The following is a 27,881-nucleotide window of genomic DNA, read 5'->3' on the forward strand; positions in this document are numbered from 1 at the left end:
TCCGAATCTAATTAACTCTTTAAAACTCTACAAAATATAAAAAGATATAAAATATAGAGAAATTATATTTAAGTGACTTTGTCATATACTTGCTGAAAAATAAAATTCATATCCATGTTTATAGTCATGTAATTTGATCTTCAGCAGTTTTTCTCTCCAAACCAAACCAGCAGTTTTTCTCTCCAAACCAAACCAACCTTATATCAGAAGATGAACAAAAAAGTGAAGTATTGAATATTTTTACACATTTATAAACGTTCATGAACAAATAAATTTGATCATTCTCTTATTGATTTTAGAATCTTGATTCAGATTTTATGCGTTCAACAATGTATAAGCAAACTAGTACCTTTTGCCTATGCATCACTATTTTATAATTTCAGTAAAATGTACATATAAAATAATAAACATTGTTGTATATTAATAATTATTTATATTATTAAATAAAAATAAAAATATAAAAAAGTTAAACTCTTAAAATTAATAAAATAATAAAAAAAATATTTAAATTAAGACATGCAATCCTTTTTGATATAATGTGTTAAAACTTTTAAAAACAAAGTTAAACTAAAATAAACAAAGATTACAATAATCCTAACTTCTATTTCATCTAAAAACCATATATATTTAAAACAAAAATTAAATTTAAATTAACTAAATTTAAACAATATTATTTAAAAAGAAAAAAAAAAGATACTTAATATTAAAGAAACTGTGGCTTAATAAAGAAGAAAATAATCTTAAAAAAAATTCTCTGTAAAAGAGTACAGATTTAAATATACAAATGCTATTAATCCAATTTTTCTTTCTCTTTGGCATATGAGTCATATTTACCAAAACATTTTTCAACCTCATTGAATTCTATTAAATTCATCTGTCACTATTTATGGACCAAAGTCAGTGTCATGTAAAGGCTATCACTTTAAACAGTGACATATGATCACTTTATACTCTTCACCATTTGACAGTCTTGGCTTCTTGGCTGTATTAAGATTCTTGTTTAATATACAAAACCTTTGCTCAGAATGTCACCTACTTAACTCTCTGTCGCATCTTGAAAATTTACCCGAAAGGTTTGCTAATATAAACCCTGCAAGAACCTGTTTCCAATATAAACAATTAATGAGTGTTTAAATCATAGTCCATTAGATAATAAATAGCACACACCAATCTTAATGGAATGAAAATTATTAAACAAGACATGGTGGGAAAGAAAATTGAGACCTGAATGCATCCAAGAATGTACATTGCTGAGTACTTGCGGCCATGTATAACCATGTCAGCTATCATGGCAACGGGAATTGTTAAAGACATGCCCAATGTAGCAACCAAAGGAGCTGTCCAAACTATAGAAAGGGCCCTGTCACAATATTCATTTAAGTTGTTGACATGAAATAGAACATTGTGTAATAATTGTGATTATACTAATAGTTATAGAAATAAGAAGATTCAGGGTGTATTTGGAAGAGCTATAGAAGCTCATATGAATGTATGAAAATAACTTATAACTCTTGTAGAATCTTCTTGTGCTTATTTCAATAAATTTTTTGGAATAGCTTATCAAAACAAGCGTTTTTTAGTTTATTCTATATTTCATGATTAAATATATGAATGGAGGTCTTTATGTGCATATCAAACGCATCCTCAGTTATAATTAGTGCGCATACCATAAAGGCATGAATATATAATGCAAATGTTGTCAAATTTTAACAAATTTTATGTGTCTTGTGTTCATTATACACTGTCTAGCATAATGCATTTAGTATCTTGTATGAAATACTGTTAAAACAAAATTCCCTCGAGCTATTTCAGTAAACAGATGCTGTTCAACTTACCATAAGTAATCTGAAATTACGCTTGAGCAAATGCTATTTGCAATAACAATCTCCCAAGTGGACATTGAACTTGGAAATTTGAAAAGGGGTTCAATTCCCACAGCATTTAATGGCCATGCTGCGTGGAAATTTGCAAGGGCATCAGTCAGGAAGTTTGACAAAGAAATGAGGTAAAAATATTTAACTAAATGGTAGAAATTTGCAATAAACAAGTTGTCCAATATTCCCATTTATTGACAAATAGGGAAAACTCAGTGTTGTAAAAGGCATTACACTAATGTGGTTGATGTATATAACAGTTGATCCAAAGGGAAAAAGAACAAGGGCAAAAGTAAAAGAAAAAGAACTAAAACAGCCTTCCTTTGGGCATGGTTAGGGTTCCTTTCTTCAAATCCCTACATCCACCATTACTTTGTTGAAAGTTCCAACCAACTCGACCTAGTTAAAATCCTTACTTGACAAGCTCTCATTGAAGAAGAAAATAATATAAATCAAGAAGGTAAAATGAATCAAACTTCTTGCTTAAGTTCAAATCAGCGTATGTTTCAGAAACTCCCTTGTTTAACTTCTCTATTATCACCTATATTTCAGCATTCATGCCTTCTAAACACTATATGTATCTGAACTTGATGAGCTTTCATCCCATTGCTAAAGTAATTTTAGTGATTAATTTACTTAGAAACTATCATGTTAACCAAAACTCAATGTTAACACTACTAATGGAATTCTTAGTCCATATACATGCAAAATCCTTCAAAAATAAATCCATACCTAGCCACCAAAATCCAAGAATACTATAGAGACCAATACTGCCAAAAAGCTTTTGCATGTCAACCTTGTCTCCTGATCCGGCAGAATTCTTGAGAAGCACTGCCATTGATTGATCAATGATTGAAAATGATATTAGAATCAGAGATCCACACAAGTTGCCAATAATTTAAATGAACATATATTAGCTGTCAATCTGACATTAAAATTGATTGGCAATAAAATATTCATACCTGTGAATAAGGCATAACATAGTGCTGAGAGTAGACCAAAAATGTCCCCAGTGATAGAATGCTTCTGAGTCCTTAATAAGAACAGTATCCAATTTCGGAAATAGAAATAATAATGGAAACAAAATATAAAGGGAAAAACACATACAGTAGGTCCATGTGGAACCACTAGCCAAAAAAAGTAAAAAAAACAACTTTAAGACGTCATAAGTATCAAATAATTTATTTCATATCATCTCTGCCAGCCAAAAACATGAATCTTTTAACCTTTTAGCTAAGAGGGGAAAAGATGGAGACTATACTGAAAGATGCTTGAGGATGAGTATGTAAAATAAGACTGCATATGAACCAGTGACCTCTAGATCACAAGACGGTAACCTTACCTTTGTGTCAAGGCTTGCCTCTTTAACAAACCAACGAAAAGAAAAAGAATATATTTCAGATCAAGCAATTGCAGTATTGCGCTATTAATTAGTACACTACGCTTCTCAATAATATTGAAGGCTAAAGCTCCTCACAGAAACTGAAATCCTATTTTCCTCAGGAAATTAGCTGTTTGTGCAATCTAATAAAGTGGACTCAATGATTATAGCCTTGAAGCAGGTAGAGGAAAGTGCTTTTGCACCTTAACAAGCAACTTTCAACTTACTCAGAGATGCTGATTTGCTCATCTGCTGCCCAAGTTTTGCCAACAGTTGTCATGGCAACACCAGCCATGCTGATTAAAACAGCAGCTATTTTGGTTATATTTACTGAGTCCTGGCCTAGAAGAGCTCCAAAGAAAAGGGTAAAGAGACCTGACATGGAACTAAGAACTGTTGTACTAGCAACACTAGTGTTTGCAAGTGCCATGTTTGAAAAATACTGCATGATACCAAATTACCAATCAATGAAAAAAGTTTGCAACATCACAGACACAAACAGGGAACATGATGAACTGAACATCTTGAAAACTTGTGATCATGCATGCAACGGAAAATATTTTCATTTTATTCATTTATATATATATATATATATATATTATGTGAGGGTATGGGAGATGGGAGACAGGGAGGTAAGCAAGTACATGATCTAGATTTCATATTAGAACATGTTTCACCATTTCCTACACAAGTATTTGAGAACATGAAAAAATATGAAAATTAGATGACATTTTTGTAATTATAATGAAAAAAAGAAATAAAAAATGTATATAGTATAATGTATATTGTATTGTCCTTTTCTTTTTGAAAAAAAATCTAAAATATAGTTGCATATCTCCTGATTTAATTATATGGGTATATTCATTTTCACATAGTTAATCCGAGGTCATACTACTCTATAGCTTCATCCTTTCATGTGAAAGCAAGAAAGTGAACTTTAGGCATAAAAATTAAAAGCTACCACGCCAAAGAGATCAGTTTGAAATTCTACAAAGCAACAGGCATGTTTCAATTATTTTTTACTCGATATTTCAACAGCTCATAAATTCAATCATTAACTTTTGTAATGTTTAATTTACAACACTTTCACTCCTGCAATATGCAATACAATAAATCTAAGAGAGTCTGGTAACAATGATAAGATGTAAGATATATGGATAATTCTATAATTTTGGTCCGGCTTGTTCTCCAAAATAAAAATGAAAAACAGAAAAAGAAAAAATCAATGTAAAGAGTGAGATTTAAATGAAATCTTGTTACCTCTTGTGCAAACCATATTGGAGTGAGGTACAAGCCACACTTAGCAATTTTCCATGAACTATTTTCAGAACTTTGCGGAAGCAAGGGAGGTTCATCCTCTTCTTTCTTGACCAAAGGCATTCCTTCTTCTCTTTCTCTAATTTCTTTGTCAGTAATCAGACTACCCTTTAGATAGGATTCTGGTCTTTGGCAAATCTCATTGATTCTAAAAGGGACGCCGAGTTCAGTGGAAATACTAACAGATGTGTAGTCCTCATGTATGTTTCTAAATAAAATTTTCAGTAAGCTACAGATCCACTTTTTGAAAACTGAAATGGGAAAATAGATCACCATCACTGATACTCCAAGGTAAGTGAGTGCAAAAGGCTGTTTATACTCTGCAAAAATCCTCTGCAGTAAAGTATCATAAGCTTAGAATAACAAGTTTCACTGCATAATCAAAGTATCAAACTATTCAAATGTTAATAGTGAAGCAATAACAAGTTTTAAGGAATAGAAGAACAATTAGAAAGGCATACAATCAGAACTATACTACTACTTGTCCATTTTATCCTATCATACAGGCTCTAGGCATAGCACACATGCCATATTTTTCTTTTTTCTTCTTTTTCACTCCATTTTTTGATGAATTTAATTAGAACACATGAAGAATTCCTTGATCTCAATCCTTTCCTTAATACACCTTTATTTATTTATCATTTTTTGGTAACATTAGCCCAAAGCAAAAGAAGTAAGATTTTACCGGGGAAGGAAACATTTGTTATACTTATATAATTTCTTTTCTAATAAAATCTTACTTCTTTTAGTTGCTTAAAATCAGGCCTTTAAGTGTAATGTTAACATTTTCTTTTATTTATTTAGGATTTTGTTATTTAATTGTTCATAAATAGAAAAATTTTATAAAAAATATATATTTATTATATTAAAATTATAAAAGTCAAATAAACACTTCTCTTTATAATAAAATTTTATTATTATTAATGGTTTATCTTCGGCCTTGACAAAACCCATACTTAGTATGGTCAATGAACAAGGCTTTACCATTACACAAAACACACACACAGCTGGTTGCTTGGGACGTTTTAACTGAACCGACATAAATAGGAACATTATGTAATTTTGGAAAGAAACGTGTATTATAACACAAGCCAAATACTGAAAACTGACATCATAAATTTTGAAAAACAACAATATGCACGTAACGGTTAACTATCCTAGGGTTGAGGCCAATAGTGGCAAAGCCTTTGTTACAGACACAAACAGTCCCTTCATTGAAGGGGTGTCATTTTGGAAAACCTTAAAAATTACCGAGTATTATATAATTACTTTGAATGGTGAAAACTCTTCCACCAGTATTTAATTTATCTCACTTTGAAGTCCTATCTGAAGCAAAATCCAACCTTGTATGTATAGCGTATCATTGTCACATTTAGATGAATGAGATATATGTTTCTGAACTGACTCACTTGCAGCTCCAACATGTCACAAGTTTCAGATTTTGTTTTCCTACCCTTTACTCAGAAACCATACCAAATTAAACAATCTTCAAAACAAAGCCAAAGAGACAACACAGCAAAGTAGCATGCATCAACATAACCAAAACAGCAGGCAAAGGAAGGAATTAAAAAAAATGTAGAAACAGGAAAAACATGATCACAAACCTGTGTTATTTCTGCAGAGCTGACCCATATTAAGACAAAAGCTCCAATCAGCCCCAACCCAGCATGGTACCTCCAACCCATCACAGGATTTTGTCTCAAGTCCCTTAATGTGTGTGTGTGTATATAATATAAGCTGAGATTAACTCTATTCTTGCTACAAATTCATCTCATCATAATCATAGTCTTCTATTGCATTGGCAAGTTCTGAAATAAATGGACATAGGACATATACATATACATATACATATACATATACATATGATATATGCAGACAATTCTAGTATATAATAAGGTTTGGATGATTAGTTGATTACCATATAAGTAACCTGGTTTTTGTTATATTCGGCATGGAAGAGATATAAAAGGGTGGTTTATTATACGAGGTCTCATGAGAAAGTGCAACTTTCTTAATTTTCTAGTCCCGAAAGTCAAAATATAAATCAAATTCACGTGCTAAGGTTGCAGTTGCTTGGCTTATGCGTTAGCTTTACCTTCATTAAGTGACACCTGCCGTTGCATTTTGTGCAAATTTTAGTTCTTAGCTACCGTGGCAGTCAAGAGACTTAAACATCTGTATTTGAGAAGATTCATGTATACATTATCAATTCAGTTATTTGAACAATCGAAGAAAATTAATATTGTTTGTAATACTATATTTAATTATTTTTAGTTTTCACATATTTTTTATGTCCACGTTTTAAAAATAAATTTAGAAACAAAATACATAATTAAAAATCATCCCATAAAGTTATCTAAAAATACACATTTTGCCAGTGCATACAACACTACCGTTTGCACTTAAAATTGATGAATGAGAAAATTTGTCATATATTCAATTGTAGATTCCACGCATCATTTTTGTCACATACCAGAAAATATAGCTCTGAGATCCTGCCACGTTTGTAACAAAAGTAACTCATTTCTTGTTTTTTTTCCATTTTTATTCATTCATAACATACGTAGCATATCCTGACTTTTTCTCGATTTCTTCAGAGCACCGACAGCACCCTTTTATGCATTGTTGATGAAATTATAATGTGCTTCGGTGCAATTTAATCGATTAGAAGCTCAAACAAACGTAAGTGTGACCAAAGAGTAGTAAGCAAGAAGCAGTGAAAACTAAATTTAAAATTTTCCACTTAAGATCCGAAAAATAATGTTGAAACGGGGGAAGAAAATACACGTATTTGTGCTAGTGCTACATCATCCCTGCCTTGTACATTTTTCTCGGAATACTCGCACAAAAAATAACCTTTCTGTGACTTAAGCTGTACAAGAATACTCTGGTAGGAAGCTTCTTTGTCTAACTAGTTCATGAAGGTCATGAACAATCTTGAACACGGCATCTGGCCTTGCTAGCCTCAATGCATTTTGTGACATTTGTTGTAGTTCGTAAGCTTTTGGACCAAACCACTCTGCAACAATTTTTGCTATCTCCTTAGGCGATTTAGAAAACTTCCCACATCCATTTTCCACTACATAGGGGACATTGCCAGCTTCCTGAAAAAAATGTTACAAAAATTTTCAGTCATGTAGGGAAAGGTAGAGGTTCAATTACAATATTTATGTGTGACTGAATACTATGGGTAGAATCAAAAGTAAAAATTTAATTGAAAAGTATAACAACTACTCCTAATGTGAATTTTAATAAAACTTTCTATTTATTGACTTCTTAAGCAGTTCTTTGGTCAGAAAGACACTAACATAATAATTTCTACTCCCACTAAACTCACTACTAAGAGTATGCAAGATGAGAGAACAATATACACAAGCACTTGTATTCCTACTTTCATACTTCTGAGAAAGATTCCTTCCATCTCTTTTTTTGTGCCAACTTAGCTACTCTTTGTGTGTCATTCGAATAATTTCTAGTGGCTAAAATATATTAGTAAGTTCCACAACTCAGTCTCAAATTTACTCCATGAATGCAATTGAATCAGCTTACTTTTTGCAAAAACAAATTAATCACAGGATTGAGAAATTATAGCCATAGCCAAAATACCTGCCCAGCAATGTAATCATTTAAAACTATGGGGAGGCCTCGGATCATGGCCTCTGCGATTGTCCCTGGGCCCGCCTACAAAAGGGAAAAATTGATCAACTGATGTCATAATGAAATACAAAAAACTTAGTCAGGATTGCGTGATCAAACCTTTGTAATGATGCAATCACAAGCTCCCATGCATTCCTCCATTTTCGTAACAAATCCTTTGACCTAAATATGAATAAAAATTAAATCTGTCAGGGTCTACCATGGAGACACATGATGTTAAATTACCAATTGCTATGTTTGTCTACAAATTGATATGCCATCCACATCAAACAAGAAATTTGATATGGAAGTTCACACCTAAACTCTTCTACAGTTCTACCTTAACTCGTATGAAAAGAAAAAGGAATAGTTTAAAAGCATTTAATCACAGTGGAAAACTTTAAGTAAAAAAAAATATAGATTTGAGACATTCATTGCTGAAGGATAGATAACCTCTGCCCCAAGTAATTTGGAATAACTTCCACAAGAAACTTGATCGAATCTGATCCAGAAATTTTCTTTCATCAATCAACAAATTTAGAATTAATTTCTACTCTTAAATTATAATCACAGCATTCATTAGCACATCTTTGTAGTATTTTAAGAGCCAAGTTTTTTACATTTTCTTCTCTCTCTGACGTAATTGGGTCACACATCCACAAATTCATTTGTCAATACTTCTAATATTCAGTTGCACCATGAGTCACAAATATTTTCACCAACACGCAATATCATTGATCCTTAGGTTAGATATTTAGTTCATCATGAAAGAGAACATCTAGACACTACCATAAGTCCATTGCCATTTACAGCTGACAAACTTTCAATATAAGCATGAATAGGAACAATCATAAATAGTGCAATAACACAGACAAACACACTGCAATTTATATGAGACTCATAAAGCACAAACACGGTTCTGTGATGATTTTAAGGGTATCAATACCTGCACAGGAACCTTCCAATTAATAGAATTCAGTTTGTTAGCAAGCTTCTTATTGCGACCACAGATCACAAGGATCTGACCTACAGGAGTCCCAAGATTTTCGTCATGTAATGAATCTCCAAGTGCCCGAGCAGTAGCCTCAATGGGGCCCATACCTTCACCTCCCCCCATCAATAATACAGCAGGAAGATCCTCATCCATCCCTAATTCTCTCCTTAGTTCATCCTAAAGCATAAATTACATAAGGGATAAGTCCAGAGTCAACACTACCAGAAGCAATAAAGAAAATCAATTTGAAAAAACATGTTTCTTAACTTTACTTTTAAAGGGTTAAAAACAATTAATTTTAGTACTACACCATTTCATATTTTATTAGTTCTTAAAAACAAAATCATTTGCATCATCCACTTCATATAATGGCAAGAGAAGAAATTATAGTTTACAGGCACACCATTTGCACATCTGAGCACTGGTGACGTAGAAATGTCTATAATTACATGCAATAAATTGAAAAACCTAACAATTTAAATTACTAGCCTCCTAATTGAGATTGGATAGTTCCTATAATCCTATCACACTGTAACAAAAAATCCAGCGACATTGATTTGGGAATAATATATATATTGCACAGAGTATTGCATTCAAATACCAGAATTGTATATTAAAGTCATAGTCATAAGAATATGACATACCTTTGGCCGGACAGGTTTAACAAAGGAAGGTCGAACAGGTAGACCAAAAATCTTTATTTGAGATTGCTGGAGTCCAGCTTTCATTGCCCTTTTCGCAACATCTGTTGTAGGACAATAGCATCTAGTTACAAGCTTATGAAACCTAAAGAAAACACAAAATAAGATGTCAAACTAAAAACTATACTATTGATATGACTTTTTAAGAGAAAATTATATAAAAACAGAACTAACCAGGTTGGATGGCATGTGCTTAAATCTGTGACAACTGTGGTAAAAGGAATTTTCTTTAAAAGACCCTTTGACCTCAAAATCCGGAGTGGAACATGCTGCATCAGTGGATGCACACTGATTATTATATCAGGCTGATATTTCATTAGGCCTTTAGCGACCTCACTGTAAAAAGAGGAAGAATATTTCAACTATGACATGAAATGTTACACTATATTTGAGAGGAGACTTATATGCACATTGAAATACATGATGTGACATGGAATGCAGAAAAAGTCAATAACTTCTGTCTAATATTAATGCAAAGCGCAATAAACATCGCAATCTGCAACCAGAGGGCAATTGCTCCAGAATATCTAGCACTTTACATTTGTAGATCATGAACATACAATTAGAACCATACTGAAATACAACAAAATTACCATGCTATCTATCTTCTAAATTTTAAGAAATCAAGTAATATAAAATTATGCTTTAACCCAAATATCTTGTAAATAGAAACAGAAATACATATATCAAATATCAGCAAACAATTTATTCCCCCGGCTAGAAATCCAATCCATAAAAATAATGAAACTATTCTGATATAACTTATTTTAAATACTTCCAACTAGAAAGATGGGGAAAATACTATAGCAGTGCAGTATATGCCTAGACTTCCACTCATGGATCATTTTGTAAACCTCTCACCCATATGCAATGGCATATATCAATGCATTTACATTTTCTTTTCATGTCATGAAAGTAATTTGTCAAGAAATAAGAGTAGAAATCGTTACATGAAGGCAACCAAATCTCACCGAGCTATGAAAGTACCAGTTGCAGCAAAATTAGACTGGTGCACTACACGTGGGGCAGTTCCATAGTAGGTCATCTTCCACAACGGCCCATGTTTCACCAAAAAGCTATAGCTCCTAGGAAGTTGATTGAACGGCCAAGGCGTGTGATCAGACCACAAATCAGTGACAAAAACCTGTACCATAAACTCCAAAATGAGGGCATAACCCAACAAATAAAAACAGATACATCCACACGCCCATTCATTTGATTTCCTGTAGCTTCCCATCACCTTAAACAAGTAACCACTCCTAAAATTATCATCATTAACTCACAATTTAGGAGGCATTTGAAAGAGTTTCTACACAGCATATTTTGGGCTTGTGAAAATGACAGAGTTCATATAAATTTTTTTTAGCTTATTTTAGTATGCTTCCTAGTGAAACTTATCAAAATAAGCATTTTTTAACTTATTGCAATAGCTTTGGAAATCAAATTTATGACAAAAACTCTCATGTGATAAGAACTTATTGAATTTGCTAACCCAAACAAACATACCCTTAATCCTGAACTATTTCATACATACAGATTATGGCAAAACTTTAGTCAAAAACCTTAGATGCTTTTAGGGTTATTCAATAATAAAAATTATAATTTCACCGTCAAATGTCAGCACTAAAGGTTAGCACTTAGCACCAATCAGTAAGACGAAACTCTAATTTGAATTGAACAGCAACAAAAGTCCCTAAGTTACTTCACCTACAAATGAATCATCAAACTTACAAAAATACTATCAAGTTAGTCCTCTTTAGAAACTAAAGTGAACTAAGCTGCAGCTGAAGAATAATCAGAACTAATTTGCTTTTTAAATTTTTTCTGAAACAAAATATTCGTTTTTATAATTCTAATTAGACAGAAAAAAGAATGAACCTGGTAATCGTCTCCAAATTCTTCATAGAAAGCAGCTTTGATGGCTTCCGCAGAAGCTCGATGGCCCCCACCAGTGTCACTCATCAAAATCAAAACCTTTTTGGGGCTCTCACCCTCAGCACCATTCAACGCCAACCTATCATCCTCCACAACACCACACCCACCTTCTCTGCCCCCATTACCTTCACCGTTACCGTTACCCTCACCGTTACCACCACCGTCACCAACACGAAGCGAAGCAAACCCAATAGGAATCCTCTCGCAGTGGAACCTAACGGCTCTGTTGAACTCGTTGAGAATGTTCCTAAACCGAATACCCCCTCCTCCACCCTTCAAGCTAAGCGAAACGCTGCGTTTCGTTCCAGCCCTTCCATTGAAGTGCAAGAAATTGGAGAGAACAGAGGAGCACGTGTCAGAACCCAAGTCGAGGTGCGAAGAATCGAAGGTGAAGCGACCAATTTGGGACGCCAAATCAAGAACTAAACGCGATTCTGGTGTAACACTCTTATGCATTGTGTCTTTGTATAGCTATTTCTCTGATTAATTTATTAATAGTGAGTGAGATTAAGGAGAAATTGGGAGAGAAACATTTCGGGGAAGTTAAGGTGGGAACAAGGAGTGTTTGTTGTGTTGTTGATGTTGTTGTTGTGTTGGAGAATGTTGTTGTTTCAGTTTGAGTTGTGAGGGTTGGGATTGGGTTGGTTTACTTGGGTTGGGTTGGGTTGGGTTGGGTTTAAGTGTGGATTGGGTTTTGCTATGGTATATTCGCACCGGCCACTTGGATTCCAGTTAACCAGTGGGTCATTGCCACGTCACCTGTGATCGCAATGGGAATTCGCAGCTGAAATTAATTAGTAAATTTTTATTGATGTTGCGGTTATTATAAAATTAAAATTTTAAATTAAAGTTTAAAAAATTAATATTTAATTATATAATGAGATTAATTAAAAAAATTATGAAAAATTGAGATTAATTTACGTGATAAAATAAGAAAAAAAGAATGTTTAATAATTCTCTCACTTAATTTAAATTTTTAAAAATATTTTTATTTAACAATTAATAATTAGAAATTATATATAAAGATAATAATTGTTCAATTTCAGAGCTCTTGAATGGAAGTAAATAGTTTTAATAATTATTCGGTTTTTTTTAACAACTATTTTGAAGAAAACGAAATAACCGTGTGTTGAGTTAACAAGATTTAAGTATCCAAGGAAAAAAAAAGATAAAATAAAGATTCAATATTTTTGATATTGTTATTGATTTGATGTATTATAATATTAAATTTATTATAAATTATAAAATATAAAGTATTAATTACTATTTATATTATTATTAGGTAAAATCGATAATCTCAGTCACGAGTGAACTCAAAATTATTCAACAAAATATAAAATTTAAACTTTAAAATTTGAAGATAAATTAAATAAAATATTTTTTAATTTGATCCAATAAAGTTTGATGTAAAGTAAACTATGAGTGGTCATCATTCCCATATTCCGTCCAACAAAGCACGTTCTTCAAATGAGATTTGTAAAGATGATTGAATTAAATACAAAATTGCCATGTGATTCGCATGCAAAAGAACTGTGTATAATGCGAGGGACGACTCATGACTCATTATCCATTTGCCGGCCAATACAACGTTGTTCTTTCCATTGCCTTTGCAAATTCAAACATTTTCCACCAAATTTTCCATTTTCACACCCAAAATCATGTGAATATCATGCATTTACGTTTTCAACAAACCAAGGATATTCTCAAGTTCTTCGTTTCATTTGTAATGAAGAACAACATCGCACTCAAGTTTCCGTCCTAATTATTTTTATTTTTGTTGAATGATAAAATATACTTTTTTGGTTGATTTAGGTGTTTGATTGTTCAATAAACACTTTATTAAAATAAAATAAAAATATATTAATAAAAAAAATGAAGTGTTTTTTATATTTAAAACTTTTGAAAAGTTTTAAAACATGTGATCAAGGCATCTCTTAAACAATAACAAAAAATCACCAAGTTGTTTGTTTACGCGTACATAACCTCCATTAAGAAAAAGTGTATATTTTTTCCATTAATAAAACTTCATTTTAGTGTATTAAAAAACCTTTAACTTTCATGATAACGTGTATACATAATATACTTTACTTTTAAGTTTTAAACCAAGATTCTTCTAACACTACTTGCCTTTTGTTTTTAAGGAACACGTTAAGAGGTAGAGGATTAGGGACGATACAATATATAATATTATTTTTAAAATATTAAGATGAGTACTTCACAATATGCATTACATAAAATATAATTGTATTTATATATGTAATATTAACTATTTTGTAATAATGTTGATAAAATCTTAGTTAAATAAAAATATTTTAAAATAAGGAAATAATGTTTAACGATAGATATATTATAAAACATATCATAAAATAACATAACTATATAAGAAAATATTTATCCATTGTGAAGTATTTGCCCATTGCTTTTTTATTTAAAAATATTTAAATAATTAATTTAGTAAATGATAACTTCTTAATTGGCTTTAAACCTCCCCCATAAACATGTTGAACTCGAGCTGCTATGAGAAAAATCTAATTACATTCTTTCTCAATAATAATAATATAATCAGATAGCACTTTCTCAAAAATAAAATAAAAAATAAAAATAAGAAAATATTTTTAAAAATTATGTCAAGTATAAAATAATTAAATAAATATGATAAATTATATAATTTTTTTGTAAAATAAGAGAGTATTTTATACTCTTCTAAATAATTTTTAAAATATTTAAAAAATTATAATTCTAATAAGTACTAACTAACATACTTAAAGAAGAAAATAAATATGCAGAATAGACATATATTTTATATAAAATAAAAGGAATTTCAAAATAAGAGTTATTAATTAAGAGTTGCTACCTCTAAGCATGATTTGAGTATACGTGAATGAATATTTGTTTGTTAATTGAATATTGCCTTGTAAGGGTGTATATGGAGCAACTTCGTCGGTACCTCGATCTTGGGAAATGGGAATCATATATGGGAATTTTTTTAAAAAAATGAAAAAGAAAAAGAAAGACGTTGTATAGAAATAAGTAAATAAGTAATGTAGAATTTAGAGAAATCAGCAAGATCAAGTTAATTTAACAAATTTTAATAAGAGTTATTTTATTTAATATATTTTTTTATAAACATTAAATTTTATCAATCCAACTAAATTAAAAGTTCTTTTTCAATAGATTAAGTGTGAAAAAATCATATAAATAAAAAATAATTCATAAAATCACTTTATTTTAACGTATAATATACATTTCAAAAATATAAACTGTTCAATATTTAGAAGAATAAAAAGAAAACTCTAGTATTCAAGTGAAAAAAAGTTTAATACACGTTACATGTATAAAACAAGGAAACTAGAAGAGTTTCTCTTCCTTATATAAAGATTTATATATTTTTTTTATAAGCAAAACATATATTATTAAAAAGAGTTTAAGTAGAACTCAAAATTCATATACACAGAGAAAAAAATAATACTTACTAAAAAAATATATATATTTATACATAACTAAGACAGATGCAATTTTGTGGGTTCAAATATCAATCAACTAATAAAATAATTTATTCTTTATTAACAAGTGACAATCATTTCTAAGATTTCAGAATAATAGAATCTTGAGTTTTCTTTTCATCTAAAATACTATTGGAAAACATAATTCGATTTCTATGTAACTACAAAGACCACACTCTACTTAGTCAAATAATTAATAAACATATCTCTTCTTTTTTACTACAATCAACACCAACTCAAGAAAGCAAGTGAATCGATAAATTTGAAGGCAAAAATAATGAGAATTCAAACCAACGCACAGTAAAGTACCAGATTTGAGATGAGACTGATCACGTTAAAAACAAATGAGTTGGAAGTTTCTCCAAACCATAACGGAAGCAACAAGTTATATCGTCAATTTGAACACTACGATCAATCAACAAACTTTACAAAGAAGTGCATTTAACAACAATTGCCAATAAAATATTAGACACTTAAGAGAGACATTCCCTCTCCATAGCCTTCGCAAGGTATCCGACGTACACTAATCTACAATATTAGGGCCACCAAAAAATTGAAATAGCCATAAATCACTTGAATAATAACCTGAATAATCTGCCCTCCATACCCATTTATTTTCTGGTAGTACTTTAAGCTTGAGATCTCATGTTGAAATAGTCCTCTTCGCCAACTAACATCCCAAACTCACCTAGTATCATCATGAAAATTATTCTCCAATATACAAGATTCAACATTATTCGCTACTGCAAACAATCGCGAAAATACCTCACACAATCGCACTTCGCCTACCCACTTATCTCTCCAAAAAAGAGTGTGCAAACCTGCTCTCACACTCCTATCCAACTTCTCATCCAGCCATGAATTCTCTTGATGAATAACCTCCAGCAAATCACGCTATTACAAAAAACATCTGTTGTGGATTGATGGACATTGAATAGAAGAAGCTAATCTGTCATACTTAACTTCCAACACCTACACCCACAATGAACTAGAATAATTAAGATCTCACCACAATTATTTACCAAGAAATGTCCAGTTAACACACTGCATATTTATAATGCTTAAGCCACCATTCTTTCGGGGTTTACAAATCATTTCCTATTTTACCCAGAAGATTTTAGATTCATCCTTAATACCATTTTATATAAACATTTGAGTTACTCACTAAATAAAATAATATGCTTTTATATTACTACATAGAAAAAATTATATGACGTGATAAATATTATGACACTTTGAATTTTTTAAAAAGTATTTTTTTTAATTATTATGATTTTTAAATTAGAAAAATATCAACTTTAAAGGATCTTTGATTATTACTATTTTTCCTTTGACCTTAGTAGTATTATCTCAAAATATAAGTAAATATTGATTATAAATTTATATATTTTTAAAAAGAGTTGATTGGATAGCTAAAAGAAAGTTAAAAATTGAAAGGTGAAAACTAAAATATTAACTATTGATAAAATTAGTTATTAAACTAACTAATAAATATATAATAACAAATAAAATTTTAGTTTAGAATGTGAAATTTAGTAATTATATTTTTTATTAAATAAAATGAGTTTATATATTATTTTATATTATTATTTAATGATTTTATATTGTAAGAAAATAAGATTTAATGATTTGGTTATATTCTAATAAGATTTGATTATAAAAGTAGTTTAGAAAAAGCTAGATGTAAAAAAATTATAGTAAAATTTTAAAATTTAAAGGGATAAAAAGAATAATAATTAAAAATAATAAATAATTTTTTAAAAAAAATTAGCTAGTAACTAACAAATAACGTTTTACAAAAAAACTATTTTGGATATGTTAAAAAAATTAATAACTACTTTATTAAATAAAGTTATTTTTGTTAAACAAGTTTTTTAACTAATTAAATAAACTTTCATCTAACATTTTAACACATTCTAAGACTTATGCTTGTTGAAGTTAATTCATGCTCCAATTACATCTTCAAAGGGTATTCTCACTTGAAAGAATTTAAAATATTTTTTTATCTTTTGTATTTTTTTTTTTCTTTGTGCTTTCAGCGAAGAGAGGAGTCTATCAAGTACAAGATATAAGCAATGTCAAATAAAACAAAATCCTTTTAATGTGAGTTATTATAATTGTATCAATTAGATCATATCATATTATATCTCGATTTACTTTCTTGTATCAAATTATATTTCCTCCAATTCTGCTATGTACATAAAAATTCAATGAAATTCATCAATTAACTTCTCATTTTTATCTCTTCCTAACATTATTCCCATGATCCACTGCAACCCATAAAATAAATCTAATTTTTTGCATGCATATCAATCTATAATATGGGCATTTAATTAGTTCGTTATCATGTGTATGGTAATGTATCTTGGAGAAATTTGAGTGTGTAATTCCACCCTTAAAACAATATGGGAGTTGAGTGACCCCAATAAGCTTTTAACACTGAACTATCACTGCAAGAAATTCTTGTGTCATATTTTAAGTCAACTTTCTAGTTCCTGTGTTATTTGTAGAGATTGGTGATTGAAATCCAAAAAGTTTGATTTTTTTAGCCCAAGCTATCTCCAAATTAAACCGAAAGGTACTTTTTCTCTGCAGAAAATGGACTAAAGAAAACTTGGGATCAAATTGGGCCTATGGCCCAAAGCCACAAAATTCCAAACTGAATGCAGTTCCTGTCATGCACAGCCTGTAAAAAGTTCCTTTTTTCATTGACCCAAAAAAGTTTTTTATTATGGACTGAAAAACAAGTTTTTTTTTTTCTTTTTTGAATGAACACTATTTTATATGTTAATTTAACAGTACTAAACCTGTAAATAATTATATTAAAGACAGTTTTATATGTTAACCTTGTTACCTCTAAATAGTTATTATTATATATCATTATCTTTGTTGCTTTTCATTTTACCTTTTGGGAGCTAGCTAGGACTTGGAATTGCAGGAAAACTGAGTTCTCCTTTTCCACAAGAAATAACTTACATGTTTTGGTGGGTCCAAATTGTAACAATTATAGCGAAGTTGTCCTTGGTCTTGATTATATCTTTGTCTCACCTCTCTTTTGCGCCACAAGAAACCAAAGAACCATTACCCGGTATTTCATTATTCTAGTGAAACTTGAAACTCTTCTTGTAGTCCTCTCAATCTCTCCCAAGAAGAAAATGATGAGGTGTGTGTCTTGTGGTAAAGGGTGTGTGCCCATATCAAGAACAATGCATAGTATAAGGTTCATGTCACCAATTGGTGTTACAGTTATTGTGCCAAGTAATGGAAGGCCATGCAAAAGGATTTCTGGCATCAGGGTGCAGGCTTCTATGGTGGACTCTTCTGATTTTCTTAGGCGCATGGAACTGGCCTGGTTAATCTCTCAGGTTTTTGTTTTATAATTCAAATCAACAAATTTTGTTGGACCCTTGAAAATCAAGTTTTACACTTTGTTCTGTGCTGATGACATTTTTTTATATTTTATACTTAGGATTCTCATTTTTAAGGAATTTATGATACCCTGATATACTATGTTGTCTGATAATTTTTTTAATAAATATGCGTTTTGAAAGATATATACACGTACATACCCTTCTTAATTCAGTTGAACCTTTAAGCACTCCCACATGTGTTTACTGTTATGCGTCTGAGTTTCCTTTGTTTAATGTGCTGATACTGATTCTATAATTTTAAGTGATCATATTCGTGGTGATGTCCATGGTTGTATTATTTTCTATAACAAGCCTGATATTTTCTTAGCTGATATGGCTTTGGATTTGACCAAAAAAAGAATGATCTTTGATAATCATTTACTGGTGATACAAAGCAGACATAAAAATAAGGTTAATAAGGGCACATTAAAACATTCAGATATTAATGAGTATCAATTGTCACCAATTTTTTTTATCAGCCATAGACTATTCCAAAGAAAGTATTGAGAATGTCTTCTTCGTATGATTTATATCATCGACAAAGTCTATGTCGTATCTACCTATTATAGATTTTGGTAGGATAAATTTAAATCATTGAACGTTGTTGAGATGTGTGTGGAGATTAATAAGTCATAAATTTTATATTAAAACGTATCACATTGTTAGAAATTGATTTTGATGAATAATTGCCAAACGCGAACATAATCATTGAAATGTAAAAAAATTATATATTTAATTATAAAATGCTTTTTCATTTCCACCCAAGTAAAAGCTATTTGGAACAAATAAATCAAACTGTACATATATGTTTACTGAAGAAGCAAAGCATAGAGATTTTGAGTAATCTAATTACATTTTGATAGCTCCACGTTTTATTCAACATTCCTCATGCTTGCAGCAACCAAGGCCAATCGTGTGTACATCTTGCAACTCAAAAGGGCACACTGAATGCAAATGGTGTGGGGGAACCGGTTTCTTCATTATTGGTGACAACATGCTTTGTGAAGTTCCATCCAGAAACACTCGCTGTATTATTTGCAACGGAAAGGTACCTCTGATGAAATACCGATCTGAATCCACCAATATTGTTGCCCTACATAATAACTACACTGTTTACATCTTCACCATATCAGTTTAGAAGACTTATTGTGCCACAAATTTGTTTTTGTTCAGGGATCAATGTGCTGTTCTGATTGTCAAGGAACAGGTTTTCGGGCAAAGTGGTTGGAGGAACCTCCTAGTTCAAAGTAGCAAAGATACTTTACAGCTTTTGAGTTGAGACATTGAAGTTGTTCCTCATTTACTTGGACCCTTTAATGAACTGAATGCAGCTGCAGCTTCAACAGCAGATTACTAATACAGTTGACAATATTGTTCAGTTGCTTGTGTTTAAAAAATGTTATATATTTTACATGTTTTTTTCACTATAAAAACGTAACATGGAGCAGTGTTGTAACTTTTGATACAGTATGTCTCCTTTCAACATGTTGATGTGTAGACACTACAATTGTTTGTGTACACAATTCCATTTATTTACATTTTAATAAAACCAACTTTGTTTTCTGGTAGCCCTTCCAACAATAGAAGCACACCAATTACAGAATTCAACAGCTACATCTTAAAAGAAGAATAACCAACTAGAAGCACAGTTATATCAGTACTACAAGTCTACAGTATAGATCATATGTGAAAGTCCTGGGAGCTTGACATAAACTGCAACAGCTACGATCTCTCGATAGAAGTTCAATTACTTTGAACTATAGCTGAGAACAGCAGTTTGTTGAGATCTCCAGAATCAGAATCATGCATTTCATTCCCTGCATTCAATATATATTCACTGAGAAATTTATCTTTTCCTGAATTCTAGCTGTGCATGGCATTGTATCATGTTTATCTACACCTGAATTCTAGCAGTGCCATGCATGGTAATTATCTAAGATCATGTTACGACAAATCAGATTCAATGTCATTCTTGGATAGCCCTGCCCTTTGACAGAAATGCAACAGCTATACAAGGAAAAAGTCCGAGTGGCCCACCATCCTAGGAATGAGTTCAGCAGTTAAGGAGTGAAAACAGTTGCAACCAGATGAGTAAGGGTGGTGGCAACTGCTTTAACTGTCATAACAATGCAACCTTAAAATAGAAAAATGATTTTACAGATACGAACTTAGGCACTGGCGGGTCAATTCAACTATAGCACCTTGAGACTGAAAGGGTATATAAGAAAAAACCCATTCACATATTGATTGATCACGGGCAAGTGTTTCTACATCCTAGAAAGATTAATGGTTTGGAACCTGGTAGAGTTTAGGAATCTAGAGATTTTTGAACACCAGAAACTATAGACCAGCTACAGAATGGAGTTAAAGCTAGAAAGATCAGCAGGTTCTCCTACAAGACGACAAGTAAAAAGGACCCCAACTCCAGTTGCTACTGCAGCAACTTCCAAAATGCAGAAATTGATAACAGCATAAACAGTGGCTTTTGTCCTTGGAAGGCTCATAAACAACTGTCTCACCAACCTTGAGACTGAAGTGGACACATTTAGTTGGGAATCTCAACATTTCACTCAATCCCAAGCTCAACCCCTTTCTTTTGTCCTTGCCGTCTTCATGACAGATGTCTATCTCAACTCCACTTCCCTTTTTTAACTACATGAGCCAACCCCTAGTTGTTTCTCCAGACCTACTAACTTATGCAAATTCAAGTTGTGCTACTGGGAAATTCAAATTCAAGAAGCAAAAAGGTGAAGAAAATATGTGAAGAAAACATCAATTGGACCCATACGCCCATAGCCAACTTTTAATATAGTGAAACCAATCCAAATCACAATTTATTGTCCTCTCTCTCAATAGTCAATAGCCTTTCACAACATACATATTTAATTCAAACCTTTGCATTGACATCCAGTAAATCTTTGTTACTCCATAAATAATGACACACACATCAACGAAATAAGGTTGTCAAATTTAATGGGTGAAAAATTATAAAAATAATAACTTGTCGAAACTCCTTACCTGTTTTGGATCTTACTTGTACTGTCCATTCTTCAATTACCTGCACAATCAATTAAAATTTTGTCACTTAGTTTCTACTAGGTTGACTATATGAAAAGTGGTTAGATACAAAATTTGAAATGAAAATCACTTTACATCAGTATCGTATGACATAAATATGAGAAAATGTAAACAGAATGAGAATGCTTTCTTTTCACTTTGAGTCATATTGTAAGTTGAAATTGATTTACTCCATCTTCCATTCTCTAACTTCCTCCAACTCAACCAAGAAGACCCTTAGTTATGTAGGCAGCACAACATGAAAGAAACCCAAGGACATCGTTGCTTGGATAAAACTCACAAGTAAAGCCCCAAATTTTATTTATATTGGTTGCTTGCTGGCAAACGGTGTAAAAACTTGGAACACCACTTGGAAAATAGCCAACCTTTGAGATGAGAATGGAAAAAACATACATGCATAAATTATCATCACGCTCCAGTTTAATACCTTCAAAATGGAAAAGACAACACTTTGATTTTTGAATGATAACTTTGTATTCTCCTATGAAATCAAAGACCTAGCACAGATACTTAATCCTTTGAACAACTAAAACCTCTTCTTGAGAAGCTACATGAACCATTATGTGCTTCTCAGTACTCAGCAATTCACAAACAAGCAAAGGCACAATGAAAGAACGCTCATCCAACTATAAGGAATTTCATTACTTCATCAATGTAAAGACACTGAAGCACTAATTAAAAAAACATTCCCACACTAACTTACTCACAAATATAACTTCTTTCATTACATTATCTGTTCAAGACATTGAAGGACTACAACAACAACAAAAGTCTTATCCCGCTAGGTCATACGACACCGTTGGACAAAGTCAAAATCCAAATTCCCAGAGATATTATTGAAGTACAAACCAAACAAACAATTAGAAAAAAGACATCACACACTCACACCCATAATTACCTGTTTGAAGTTGGTGAACGCAGCATCATCTTCACCAGTGGGAGTGATGCCCAAGGACGTTTGCATACGCTGCACTGAATTTCTGTTCTCAACCAGAGTTCTCTGAGCCTTATCAATCAAATCCTTCACAATTGAACAACCAACAATTAACTCCAAAACATGGGTCTTACTCCTATCTTTTTAAGCAGGCATCTGTATCACTAATTATCAAACTCACCTTGCAGCAATCCAACTCTATAGAACCCACTATACTGTATAGAATGCATATCACTGCATTATTATACTTATAATTAATGATAAAGTACCTGCTTGGCAGCCAGAAGCTCATGACACTGCCCCTTCAAGGTTGATATATCTTCCTGAATCTTCTTGATCCTAGAAACCAGCTTCATAGGGTTAGCCTGCAGAACCCCAAATCGAATTTAAGCATAAAGGTAAGAACTTGGAAGTGCCCATGATTGGTTTTTGCAGGGAATCAAAGAAAAATGAAGGAAGGAACATGGAAAAGGTTGAAAAGAGTAATGGGGTGTTATGGTGTGCTTACATTGTAAGGGTAAACCTGTTGAAACTCCATTTCGAGGCGGTGATGAACCATAGCAAGATCGTGATTGGCTTTTGTGAAAAGGGTCAAAAGCCCATCTGTTGCTTGGTGGTATTGATGCCCCATTTTGCTTCACGCTGCAATGGTGAGTACTCAGTTGAATGTTTGTAGTGCATTTGCAAACTCATGTAGTTACAATTTATAGGAGCCAAAACAAATTCAAATATTCAGACAAAAAGAGGGAGAGAGAGAGAGAGAGAGAGAGAAACTCTTTTTATTGTTTCAATAATAATCCAATATTTTTACTGAAAAATTATGAGATTTAATTAAATCTTTTAAGAAATAATTCACTAGATAATTCATAGAAAATTTTTTATGGGAATCACATTTAACTGAATAAAATTATTTTCATAACCTATTAATTATGTAATTTTCAATTTATGAAATAATTTTTGTAAAAACTTGTTTTTTTAGCCAAATTAGTCTCTTAAAATAATTTTTAGAGTCAATTTACATGTTTCTAAATACTAGAGTCAATTTTAATAAACTATTTTCACTAAAAAAATAAGTGTTAAAAAAATTATTTTATTAAATAAAAATTCATGATATCATCTCATATATTTAAAAGGCCACATTTTGTTTTTTGGTTAAATTAAATAAGAGCATTTCAGCACAAGGACTAACACATCCCACAAAAAAAATTCAAAGACTATTTATTGACTTGAAAAAAAATTGGGTCTATAAAAAATTTTTAAGGACCATTTTGAATATTCACTTAATAATAATCTATTTACAAATTTATAAGAAAATTAAAAAAAAGTAATTATTTTGAAATTGATTTAAACCAAATATAAACTAAATATGTTCAGATTTTGAACAATATCAGGTTTTATTGAACCATTTCCTGCTCTTGCCTTTTTTTTTTTTTAATTGGATTTGATTTAGTTATGAAAAGTGACCTCTATTTGTTACTGATATTAAAAAGTCTTATTTTAAGATAATTATTATAACAATGCTCAAAACTGATTGATCAAATTTTCTTGTCTCTAAAGCAAAACTGGTTGATAAATTTTTGTTGTTTCATTTATATAATGCTAAATTGATATATTAGTATTGTATGTATTCATCTCATGCAGTTTGTTTATAAAAGCTACAAGCGATTTTCAAATAAAATATTTTTGTATAATAAAATCATAATATTGTCATTAAATGAGAAAAAAAGATCACTGAAAAGTCAACAAACATTGACACATAAGGTATAATATGACAGATTTAAAATTTAATAACACAGAGAAAATATTAGCAGGTGGTTGGGGGGAAACATTGCTAAGGTTATCAAACAAGCATGTCATTTGGGTATACACAGACAGGCAATAAAGGCTTTGAGAAAACTCCATTGAGCTGTCTTGAAAATTCCCCAAACTCTGTTTCAACTTATACACAGACAGGCACTATATCATTAGACAAACTAAGTATTCCAACGGATAAACTATTTGTAGCAGCTCAAAGTTCACAATCTCCTATGAGTCCTAATAAAGTTCGATGTAGCCATAGCAATAGCAGTTGAGCAAGCATAGACTCCAACTGAGCAAAGGGATGCAGATACCAATAGAAGGGCTTTCCAATGTGTCCCAGACACCACAATTGCCAATGCCACCAATCCAACTGCTATAGCTGAAAAAATATTTTTCCAAGATTGAAAAGCTTTCAATGCACTTCTACACTCTTTGCAATGTATGACATGTCTAAAATATCTATTGGCTAAATTAGGAGCATGCATTTCACCAATGCCTCCCTTAGCAGGTGAAGCAGCTGACATTCCTGCAATGAGTCCAGCAGGTGCATGCTCAACCACTGCAGGTTCTTTTGGTAAGGAAATAGTGTTGTGACCAAAATGATATGGCATTCCATTCCCAACTTTGTCCATCCACTTTCTGTATTCAGCAACCCATGTATCTGATGATCTTAGATTAAAGTATAGTTCCTTTGTGGGGACCTTTTCTTTTATCAAAGTTTCATTTTGGGATGATAAGAACCCCATGTCTTGCTCAAACACTTTGCTTGCATTTTGATGGAGATACCATTTGGGGAACAGTTTTGATAGTGGAAAACTTTTTGTTCCTCCAAACCTCACTATCAACATGGATTTCCCTTGTCCAGTTGGTCTACATAGGAACAAACCACTGAAGTAGTGTTTTTCACCACTTTTATCAACAATTTCTATGTTGTTTTGAAGAACACAAGGAGCTTCAAACCTTAAACGGTTAGGCATAGATCCATCTTTCTCTTTGCCCCACCAACCTGCAAAACCTCTATCAGTTCTTTCAGTCACCTCAAAACAAAGTGGCTGTGCATCCTCTCTTTTTGCACTCATATCTGTTCTATCATGTGAGATTGGGATATGAGCAGGATCCATCAGATTTTCTAGAAGAATAGAGTGATCATATGGGAGTTCATGAACTGTTGAAATGTCTTGAAATCCTGGCCTTGCAAAGTTCTCAAACCAAGGTATTTTATCAACATTTGGAGTTGTCTTTTGAGACATCCATACCCACACAACTCCTTGAGAATCTCTCACCTCATATGTTTTAACACAGGCAGATCGAGGGATTTTAGCATCAGCTGGAAGCTGTAGCCAATAGAAAAATAATAACGGTCTTGTTAACATCAGCCCTTATATTTTGCATTAATCTCAGATGAAATTGTCACACATTGATTAATTAGCCAAGGATAAACTGTAACCAACCTGAGGTATCTTCACACATTTGCCTTCACCTTCAAATTGCCATCCATGGTATAGGCACTCAAGCCTTCCATCAATCAACTGGCCTTCTGATAGCTTTGCTAACCTGAATAAAACAGAAGATTAAATGTCCAGCAATTTGACAAATATGGAATCAGAGATTTTGACAGATTGAAAACTTTTGCAGGGTGTTTTTATCTCATTTGGCATCTAATTCAACTGCTATATCTGCTAAGAATGCAAGTTTGCTAATAAAAATTAATAGCAGAAGTTGATATGAGCGAAACATCATACATTCAGAAGAAACATGAAATCTAAACTATCAGTTCTGACCAGTTTTTAAGCCAAACATAGGCTCAGGCTCACTTTAATTCCACAACACCTTGACACCAAACTCATCCCTCTTCATTGTGGCAGTCGTGATTAAAAGTTCTGTTTATTAATAGTTTCTTACTGTGAGGTGTATTGACATGGAAGTGTTAATATTGCTATAAAAAAAACAACAGTAAAGTCCTATGCCTACAACAACGATGTCAAGATCCTTATTCATGCCAAGCAAATTCCCAACTTCATCATCTCCAATCTCCTAACACGTGCATTGATTAATGCAATTAAGCTACCAATTGAGAAAAATTGAGCATAGAATCAGCATTACTAGCAATCAATCAAACTATAAGTTGCTTTATCTTAATTAAATAATGAGATTCTCATGTATTCCTAATGGGATCTAAACAGAAGCCAGTTAAAAGAGCAAACTCAATTAAAAGTTCAAACTTTTAAAGTTGAAACTTAGAATCAAGAAACCAAGAAGAAGAAGATCTTGTTTACCTATGAGGGCAGCGATCTTCATAACAGTTAAGCTTTCCATTGCCATCTTTGAACAAAACTAGTTGCTTGTCAAACACTTTGAGACCAAGCGGTGCATCATCAGGCACATCATGAGTAAGGTACAAAGGGTACCATTCTTGTGTCCAATCATATTCTACAACCACCTTCTCATCTTTCTGCCCCTCTTCACTGGAAAGGTCAACAAGAACAACCTTCTGATCCTCCCCATCTTTGTGATCAACCAAAGGTGCACCTTTGAGGGCACCACACATGTGATGCTGCTTTTTCCTGAATGTAAATGATAATGGTCTAAGTTTAAATGGTTGAGAAGTTAGAGTGCAAAGTGGCACTATTGAAGAGTTGTGTTTGCATGGCATCGTTGAAGGCAAAGCCAGCGAAAATGGGTTGGCCAAAGCCATAACAGTGGTGGTGCGTGGCAATTAGGTTGGAGAAAATAGAGTAAAAAAATTAGATTTTAGACTTGTGATTGTAGTGTACACAAGAAATTGGTATAATGTAATGTCACATGGCATGAAAAGGAAGGTTTAAGGAAGTGTGAAGAAAATTGGGAACTGAAGCAAAAGGAGATGATAATTTAATTTGTCATCATTCAATAGGTGTTGCTTAGAGGACTCAAAGCCATTTCTGGCCACACAATCAATTTGGACACTGCTCACCAAACCCCGAATCAATCTATTTGCTGTTTTGCTTTACAATTTGGTCGGGTAACTTCACTGTACATGTATTACTTTTCTAGTTTCTTAAATTATACTGAATTTTAATCTTTATAAATTATTTTTTATTTTAATTAATTGTTTATTTTACTTATTACATTATTATGCGTTAACTTTTATGACATCTTACTTTTTCTCTAGATTACATTAGCAAAAAAATCAAAACTAATAATTTTTAAAATAAAAATAATTTTATAAAAATCATAATAAAATTTTGATATGTTATGAGAGATTAAAATTGATATATTTAACTATATTTTTTAATCTATTTTCTTATTTCTCTATTTGCTCCTCGCGTTTCCAATTCC

General features: G+C 31.8%; 5 protein-coding genes across 6 annotated transcripts; 1 reads left to right on the forward strand and 4 right to left on the reverse strand.

The window, feature by feature from the left end:
* Positions 1-1,028: 1,028 nt before the first annotated feature.
* Positions 1,029-6,257, reverse strand: LOC113848226 (uncharacterized transporter C405.03c-like). The gene is made up of 8 exons (XM_027477639.1): positions 6,177-6,257; positions 4,516-4,905; positions 3,483-3,697; positions 2,837-2,907; positions 2,607-2,705; positions 1,836-1,953; positions 1,225-1,360; positions 1,029-1,100 (listed from the first exon to the last, which is right to left on the reverse strand). The coding sequence occupies exons 1-8, from the start codon at positions 6,255-6,257 to the stop codon at positions 1,029-1,031; spliced, it is 1,182 nt and encodes a 393-aa protein (XP_027333440.1).
* A 1,023-nt stretch (positions 6,258-7,280) lies between these two features.
* Positions 7,281-12,457, reverse strand: LOC113874985 (probable monogalactosyldiacylglycerol synthase, chloroplastic). Its single transcript, XM_027513357.1, has 8 exons — positions 11,782-12,457; positions 10,875-11,047; positions 10,078-10,239; positions 9,847-9,988; positions 9,155-9,379; positions 8,329-8,391; positions 8,179-8,253; positions 7,281-7,676 (listed from the first exon to the last, which is right to left on the reverse strand). The coding sequence occupies exons 1-8, from the start codon at positions 12,292-12,294 to the stop codon at positions 7,440-7,442; spliced, it is 1,590 nt and encodes a 529-aa protein (XP_027369158.1). The 5' UTR covers positions 12,295-12,457; the 3' UTR covers positions 7,281-7,439.
* A 5,937-nt stretch (positions 12,458-18,394) lies between these two features.
* On the forward strand, positions 18,395-20,307 carry LOC113874988. Its single transcript, XM_027513360.1, has 3 exons — positions 18,395-18,706; positions 19,650-19,799; positions 19,925-20,307. Exons 1-3 carry the CDS (start codon positions 18,497-18,499, stop codon positions 20,000-20,002), a joined length of 438 nt encoding a protein of 145 aa, XP_027369161.1. The 5' UTR covers positions 18,395-18,496; the 3' UTR covers positions 20,003-20,307.
* On the reverse strand, positions 20,228-27,328 carry LOC113874986. 2 transcript variants are annotated; one of them, XM_027513358.1, is made up of 7 exons: positions 26,840-27,328; positions 26,015-26,117; positions 23,272-23,405; positions 23,033-23,128; positions 22,728-22,850; positions 21,770-21,809; positions 20,249-20,568 (listed from the first exon to the last, which is right to left on the reverse strand). In XM_027513358.1, exons 3-7 carry the CDS (start codon positions 23,392-23,394, stop codon positions 20,495-20,497), a joined length of 456 nt encoding a protein of 151 aa, XP_027369159.1. In that variant the 5' UTR covers positions 23,395-23,405; positions 26,015-26,117; positions 26,840-27,328; the 3' UTR covers positions 20,249-20,494. The 2 variants fall into 2 exon arrangements, with proteins under 2 accessions (XP_027369160.1, XP_027369159.1); XM_027513359.1 differs by lacking the exons at positions 26,015-26,117; positions 26,840-27,328 and having other exon boundaries at positions 20,228-20,568; positions 23,272-24,705.
* Positions 24,203-27,387, reverse strand: LOC113874984 (protein TIC 55, chloroplastic-like). The gene is made up of 3 exons (XM_027513356.1): positions 26,840-27,387; positions 26,015-26,117; positions 24,203-25,897 (listed from the first exon to the last, which is right to left on the reverse strand). Exons 1-3 carry the CDS (start codon positions 27,256-27,258, stop codon positions 24,779-24,781), a joined length of 1,641 nt encoding a protein of 546 aa, XP_027369157.1. The 5' UTR covers positions 27,259-27,387; the 3' UTR covers positions 24,203-24,778.
* Between the last annotated feature and the right edge of the window lie 494 nt (positions 27,388-27,881).

The sequence above is a fragment of the Abrus precatorius genome, unplaced genomic scaffold (assembly GCF_003935025.1).
Source record: "Abrus precatorius isolate BTA unplaced genomic scaffold, Abrus_2018 Scaffold8, whole genome shotgun sequence".
NCBI classification, from domain to species: Eukaryota; Viridiplantae; Streptophyta; class Magnoliopsida; order Fabales; family Fabaceae; genus Abrus; species Abrus precatorius.

What these genes read in the sequence shown, in the direction of transcription:
- LOC113848226 (XM_027477639.1), bottom strand. Translation starts at nt 6,257, where the DNA reads ATGGGTTGGAGGTACCATGCTGGGTTGGGGCTGATTGGAGCTTTTGTC. An exon ending in TCTTGGATTTTGGTGGCTAG is followed by an intron (nt 1,954 to 2,606) that starts GTATGGATTTAT and finishes ATTTCCACGCAG; the next exon opens with CATGGCCATTAAATGCTGTG. An exon ending in ACATTCTTGGATGCATTCAG is followed by an intron (nt 1,101 to 1,224) that starts GTCTCAATTTTC and finishes TATTGGAAACAG; the next exon opens with GTTCTTGCAGGGTTTATATT.
- LOC113874985 (XM_027513357.1), bottom strand. Translation starts at nt 12,294, where the DNA reads ATGCATAAGAGTGTTACACCAGAATCGCGTTTAGTTCTTGATTTGGCG. An exon ending in TTAAACCTGTCCGGCCAAAG is followed by an intron (nt 9,380 to 9,846) that starts GTATGTCATATT and finishes TTTATGCTTTAG; the next exon opens with GATGAACTAAGGAGAGAATT. An exon ending in ATGATTACATTGCTGGGCAG is followed by an intron (nt 7,677 to 8,178) that starts GTATTTTGGCTA and finishes CATTTTTTTCAG; the next exon opens with GAAGCTGGCAATGTCCCCTA.
- LOC113874988 (XM_027513360.1), top strand. Translation starts at nt 18,497, where the DNA reads ATGATGAGGTGTGTGTCTTGTGGTAAAGGGTGTGTGCCCATATCAAGA. An exon ending in TGGCCTGGTTAATCTCTCAG is followed by an intron (nt 18,707 to 19,649) that starts GTTTTTGTTTTA and finishes TCATGCTTGCAG; the next exon opens with CAACCAAGGCCAATCGTGTG. An exon ending in GTATTATTTGCAACGGAAAG is followed by an intron (nt 19,800 to 19,924) that starts GTACCTCTGATG and finishes GTTTTTGTTCAG; the next exon opens with GGATCAATGTGCTGTTCTGA.
- LOC113874986 (XM_027513359.1), bottom strand. Translation starts at nt 23,394, where the DNA reads ATGGGGCATCAATACCACCAAGCAACAGATGGGCTTTTGACCCTTTTC. An exon ending in AACAGGTTTACCCTTACAAT is followed by an intron (nt 23,129 to 23,271) that starts GTAAGCACACCA and finishes GGGGTTCTGCAG; the next exon opens with GCTAACCCTATGAAGCTGGT. An exon ending in AGCTTCTGGCTGCCAAGCAG is followed by an intron (nt 22,851 to 23,032) that starts GTACTTTATCAT and finishes TCAATTGTGAAG; the next exon opens with GATTTGATTGATAAGGCTCA.
- LOC113874984 (XM_027513356.1), bottom strand. Translation starts at nt 27,258, where the DNA reads ATGGCTTTGGCCAACCCATTTTCGCTGGCTTTGCCTTCAACGATGCCA. An exon ending in GAAGATCGCTGCCCTCATAG is followed by an intron (nt 26,118 to 26,839) that starts GTAAACAAGATC and finishes TGTTTTATTCAG; the next exon opens with GTTAGCAAAGCTATCAGAAG. An exon ending in AATGTGTGAAGATACCTCAG is followed by an intron (nt 25,898 to 26,014) that starts GTTGGTTACAGT and finishes TATTGGCTACAG; the next exon opens with CTTCCAGCTGATGCTAAAAT.